General features: G+C 41.7%; 1 protein-coding gene across 1 annotated transcript; it reads left to right on the forward strand.

Moving 5' to 3' along the window:
• The first annotated feature begins 1,646 nt into the window (after window positions 1-1,646).
• On the forward strand, window positions 1,647-4,181 carry crybb2 (crystallin, beta B2). The gene is made up of 5 exons (XM_077224115.1): window positions 1,647-1,832; window positions 1,928-2,046; window positions 3,101-3,233; window positions 3,725-3,867; window positions 3,997-4,181. The coding sequence occupies exons 1-5, from the start codon at window positions 1,770-1,772 to the stop codon at window positions 4,163-4,165; spliced, it is 627 nt and encodes a 208-aa protein (XP_077080230.1). The 5' UTR covers window positions 1,647-1,769; the 3' UTR covers window positions 4,166-4,181.
• Window positions 4,182-6,146: the final 1,965 nt, after the last annotated feature.

A 6,146-nucleotide genomic window follows, 5' to 3' on the forward strand; every position in this document is an offset into this window, starting at 1 on the left:
GCGAGGACCCTGTGCTACTTTGCCACACTAAGAGTAAAGAGTTAAATAGAATAATCAAATGTGTGGCTAAACTATTATATAAATGATCAATAACCAATTGGCATACTAACCTAAATTTGAGGTTGTGATAAAATGGAGTCAGACAAAAGTTTAATTGGAATTAAATTAATTTGCCACGATGAAAAGACAGAAACGCGCAGCAAACCTTCACCCGCTTAACGGAAACTGTTGTTGGACCGATTGGGCAGGCCTTACAGCGTGTGACTCTCACAGTGCTATATTGGTATTCTCTAGACGTTGAGTATACATCGGTTGTACACTCGTTATTGCAGTGCATTGTGGTATTAAATGAGTGTCCCCACACTACGAATGTCTGTCCCCTCAAATAGTGCCCTATTTGAAGGAATATGTGGGGATTTTGGACACACCCTTAGGTTTCGTCTGTCCACTGACATAGTAAGGGATACTTACTTTGCTCATTGTGTATGGACTAATCTTCCTTGTGATCATGAATGGATTATTCTCTGGATGGACTTCTAGTTAATGGTACTGGAGGAGAGCAGGTATGAATTAAGGTGTGGGAGTTTATTCAGGAACACAAATCAACAAGGCTTTTGCAACACAGTCTCGTTGGCCAGCCTTTTACAATCCTTACATATGAGGCAAAAATTAAATTCAGGAATGTATTCACTGACACAGTTCAGAATCAAACATCAACTTAAACTGAGGCCCATTTAGCAGTTTTCTGAGGTGCCCTAGTGGGCCCCAGCCCCCTGGTTGAGAACCACTGCTATAGAGCCTTTGCAGTAAAGGCCTGTATAAGCCTCCACTGGGATATCATATATCTCTCTTTTTAAGCCCCATTTAAATAGACTTACATTTATCAACATAGAATCTGTCTTTTCATTTTATTTTAATTACCAACTGATATTGTATTGCCTCTTTAATGTTTATGACCTCTTAATGTTTTAATTTGTGCTATATTTTAATTGTATGTATTTTTTCTATTGTGTTTATCCTGGGAAGCAACAGAACAGTTTATTTGTAATGCAGCACCAATGTTAACAGCAAGGTGGATTCAAAATATGCGCCACATATATATATATATATAAATAATATTACCTGAAACACATTTAGTGACAAACTTTCACAAGATTCACAGTAATTCTAAATAGCAAAGATGCATCTGCCTCTCTCTTTCAGTTCCACATCCAAAGTCCGTCACTCTTGTTTTAGGTCCTGGACTCTTGGCACAGGTTGTGCTGAATCAAGGGATATGGAACAAAGCATGGCTGGGTGAAAACTGACAACTAATGAAATAACTTTGTGGGGTATCAAAAGAAAAGGGAGGGTAGGATGGCGAGGGTTAGGATGTTTGGCTGGCACTTCTTCAACCCTCCCAGTGCCATCCGGTCAGCCTATTAGGACCTGACTATGAGCGTGTTCTGGAGAGAGATATGTTTTGAGAGTGTTTCCGCCCCTGAGCTTCCGATATATATTGAGCCGCTGATGCCACCACACAGCGACTGGCACACCCCAGAGCTGGTAAGACATACATATGCTTTGTTATTGTTATTGTGTTATTTTCATCTCCACCGTTTTATATACTTAAGTATGGTATATAACTCAGCCATGTCATTCATGCAGACTGTTATGCTTTTGCAATATTCAGTCATCTACACTCTCGATACTAATAATTATAGCTTGCTTCCTACTCTATTCCTAATTTGATTTCTGAACAAAGCTCATCACACCCATCCTGGTTCACAATGGCAACTGATTACCAGAACCCTGCAACTAAGCAAAATCAACCAGTTGCCAGTGCCTTCAAGGTACAAACACGTCGTCAGACTCAGAGTACCTGTGGTGTGTGTTACTTATCTGTTATTCCTACTTATCTTCATTTATACTCTCTCTTCCTTCAAAGTTGGTAATCTACGAACAGGAAAACTTTCAAGGACGCTGTCATGAGCTGACTGGGCCCTGTAACAACCTCCAGGAGGCGGACGTGGAGAAAGTGGGCTCAATACTGGTGCTGTGTGGACCGTGAGTTTGTGTGAGAAGAAAAACAGCTGAATGCAAAAGCAATATTGCATTAAATGCAATTAACAAGAAGTTAATATTGAGTAACTGACATTTTAAACACTAACATAAAAGTTCAATTTGCATGGTTATTTTGTTCCGCTACCAAGGAAAATGAATTCAAACGAAGCGATAGCTTCAAGCTTCACTTGGTACGATGCAACACATGGACAAGAAATAATTATGAGGACCGAAGCAACAGCTCAAATATTCCACCTCGGTTTTTCAATTTCACTAGAGAAAACGGTCCTGGTCCTGGCACTAAGTGGTCCTGGAGTTAAGAGAAAACATTCCCATTTTACCGCGAAATTGGGCTTGACATATTGCATTCACTATATTTGACAGAAATACTTGTATTGAAAACAACTTATGTTCTAACAATGATAAAATTCTTTAGATGATATGCCAGGTGGATTTTGTGAGGGAGTAGCACTGGTACCAGATTGGCAAATCTGGATTGTTCCTAGTATAAAAAAAAACAAATAAAAAAAACAACTATCATGTCATTTATGGAAGCATTTTCAATATCTTGAAATGTTTAGTTTAGATTACACAATGTAAATTGTTTATTTTTGAAAAAGATACAAAATAAAGGATTACCAACCCCACCAAAGGATGTCAGTATTAAGGTAAGATAATTTTTTTATTAAAACAGACTGATTATGATTACTACAAAACAATGATTTTATAGTTGTAAAATGCGTAATTGTGACGTAAAATATATAGTTTAGGTATAAGAGTGGCATATTTTGAGTTGTCGTATTTGGATTTGTTTAAACAGTCTTTGGAAGCATTTTGATTGGCTAATGGGCTGATTTTGTTACACATATCTGGCAACCCTGTCCCAGACATCATGAAACAATTCATTATAACTCAGAGTCTTTTCTGGAACACTACAAGCACAGACAAGCGGAGTGATACAAAGTATGAAATGTCTCAGTGCTGTTAAATTAGCACTGGGACATTGTTAATTGACTGAGTGAGAAATCATGACAAAGAAGTTCACTTTTTGTTCTAGGTGGGTGGGATATGAGCTACCCGGTTGTAAGGGGGAACAGTATGTGTTTGAGAAGGGTGAGTATCCTCGCTGGGACGCCTGGACCAACAGCAGACGCAGTGACTGCATCGTCGCCTTCCGCCCCATTAAAGAGGTAACTAATAAATAGCAGCAGAGTTATGAAATGTCATTGTCCTGTAAATTAAGCTACCAGTCAACATTTTGCACACTTATTCTACATTATAAGTAGATTATACATTTTAGAATAACAGTCAGGTCATTTTAAAACTTATAAAATGCAAATTGTTGATAAATTATGTAAACATTTTAAACAAGTCTAAGCTAAGTCAAATTTTAGGTTCTACGTGTCCTTGAGGTACATCCTGTAAAAAGAGTTGCTGCCTATATATATATATATATATACATATATATATATATATATATATATATATATATATATATATATATATATATATATATATATATATTTAAAGTAGTTTTGGAAAGAAGCGTTTATGAATACACCTTTAGATCTTTTATGATCACAGTTTCATCAATTCAGTCAAGCATGTCCAAATGTGTATATTGATTTGTCCCAAAGGGGTTCTTTCAATATACTTTTCTAAACTTCTTATGTCCCCATAGGACAGCCAGGAACACAAGATCGTACTCTACGAGAACCCAAACTTTGCTGGGAGGAAGATTGAGATCGTAGATGATGATGTTCCCAGCTTTCACGCTCATGGATACCATGAGAAAGTCTCTTCAGTTCGTGTGCAGAGTGGCACGTGAGTCAAACCTAAAAATATCGCTGACATATTACATTAATCTCACATCAGGGACAGTTTCTGATACTTTCCATGTTCTCCTTTATAATAACAGTTTTGCTTCACTTCTTGTTTTAATCTCCATTACAGCTGGGTGGGCTATCAGTACCCAGGATACAGAGGCTACCAGTATTTGTTTAAGAAAGGAGAGTTTAAGGAGTGTTCTGAGTTTGGGGCCCTGCTTCCTCAGATCCAATCTGTGAGGCGCATCCGTGACATGCAATATCACCCAAGAGGGGCATTTCAACCCTCTAACTAAGTTCCCAGCAATCCCTCACCCCTACCCCCCAACCCAAACCCCAACCAAAGCTTCTAAAACACCCCCTCCTTTCCCCACTCTTTACTTTTGAATGCTAATCTTTGACCTTTTCAATTGTGTCATTGATTCCATTTGCTACTGCTGAGAAATAAATAAGTGATTTTGCGTTATGAATGTATCTGAGCTTTTATTTGGGCATTCACTGTTTTGTAAGTGGATTGGACTTTTTGATTGATTGGATTTATAATTCATTTATTAAATTCAGTCTCTTTCAAAACATACCAATTCCTATTTATTTCTTTATATATATACAAATCACTAAATATTGTCAAAAGGGGACTCGTTTTGGCATCCCTACACAAATATGTACCTGACCCCATTGTCACAACAGCAACACAAACGAGCATCTTGAAAACACTTTAGCTTCTGCCTCAGATGAAATGTTTAAATGGAATATCACTAAGAAATCATATTATGAGAAAATTGTACAAAAATTGATAATTAAAAAAAATTTTTTATACAAGTCATACACAGCAGTCATATTGCATGCCGTCTCGGTTACATATGGTAACCCTCGTTCCCTGAGGGAGGGAACGGAGACGTAGGTCATGACTGACCAATAGGAATCTCGCTAGAGAGGCCAATCTACTTCGAGTGAAACTAAAACAAGCCAATACACATTGGCGTGCAATCATTTGTATCAGCTGCGCGCCCTCGTTAGCACGGGTATAAACGAGCAGCTGGTGCGATTGCACACTAGTTTTTTGCTGAGGAGCCAAGCCTGAGAAAGCTGGCCGCCCCGGCGGGCGGCAGCGGATGTGGCGACGGGACCTACGTCTCCGTTCCCTCCCTCAGGGAACGAGGGTTACCATATGTAACCGAGACGTTCCCTATCGGTCAGTCACTACAACGTAGGTCATGACTGACCAATAGGAATCCCTACCAAAGCGCCACAGCCGCTGCACCCCATCCAGCGCCCCCGTGCAAGCCTCTACACCTTCTTGCCTGGAAGGACGATAGGCGGAGGCTTACACAGAGTGAGTCTGACACTGTTGTTCCGTAATAACCCATACAGTGAGATATTGGATAACACTGGGAAAGCGTGCCCTTTCTGTTTAGGGAGGAACGCTGCGGAAGCCACTTCTTCAAAGAGTTATGTGGAAATGCATATGGACTAGCCGAAGGCTGTACTGCATATGAAATAAAGGGTGACTTAGCCCAAGGGAAAGACACGGGCTTCCGATAGGAGCAGCCGTGGAATATACACATATGGGATCCCCGTAGGGTCACACAAATGGAACCCAGCCCAGATCCGGTTCTCAAGGATTCAGCGGATAAGGGCCTGGCGCCGGACGCTCCGCCAAGTCCGGGCCGAGGGGTTTTGGAGGACTCAACAGGTTTTACTCTGGAGCAATAAGGGTGCACAGTAGGGTGCAGCAAGCCGACAGAGCCAGACCTCTCAGTGCTTCTACCCGTCTAGGGTGAGAACACGGGAGGACACCGGCTCTACACGTAGGCTATAGTATCTAGCGAACGTGTTAGGTGTCGCCCAGCCCGCAGCTCTACAGATATCTGTTAGCGAGGAGCCACGTGCCAGCGCCCAGGAGGATGCAACGCCTCTCGTGGAGTGTGCATGCAACCTGAGCGGGCAGGGCACGCCTTGTGCTTGGTAAGCCAAGGCGATGGCATCCACTATCCAGTGGGCCATCCTCTGCTTGGAGACAGCCTTTCCCTTCTGCTGGCCTCCGTAACAGACAAAGAGCTGGTCTGAGGTCCTGACGCTTTGAGTTCTGTCCACGTACATACGCAGAGCGCGAACGGGACAGAGCAAAGCCAGGGCTGGGTCTGCCTCCTCCAAAGGCAGCGCCTGCAGGTTCACTACCTGGTCTTTGAAGGGAGTGGTAGGAACCTTGGGCACATAGCCAGGCCGGGGTCTTAGTACCACGTGGCTGTCACCCGGCCCGAACTCTAGGCACGATTC

Source organism: Siphateles boraxobius, unplaced genomic scaffold (genome assembly GCF_051911475.1).
Source record: "Siphateles boraxobius isolate OS27281-9 unplaced genomic scaffold, OSU_SipBor_1 9, whole genome shotgun sequence".
Taxonomy (NCBI): domain Eukaryota; kingdom Metazoa; phylum Chordata; class Actinopteri; order Cypriniformes; family Leuciscidae; genus Siphateles; species Siphateles boraxobius.

Excerpts from the sequence above, each read along its gene's own strand:
- crybb2 (XM_077224115.1), top strand. The coding sequence starts at position 1,770 with ATGGCAACTGATTACCAGAACCCTGCAACTAAGCAAAATCAACCAGTT. Across the intron at positions 3,234-3,724 it reads CCTTCCGCCCCATTAAAGAG|GACAGCCAGGAACACAAGAT; the intron begins GTAACTAATAAA and ends ATGTCCCCATAG. Across the intron at positions 3,868-3,996 it reads GTTCGTGTGCAGAGTGGCAC|CTGGGTGGGCTATCAGTACC; the intron begins GTGAGTCAAACC and ends TCTCCATTACAG.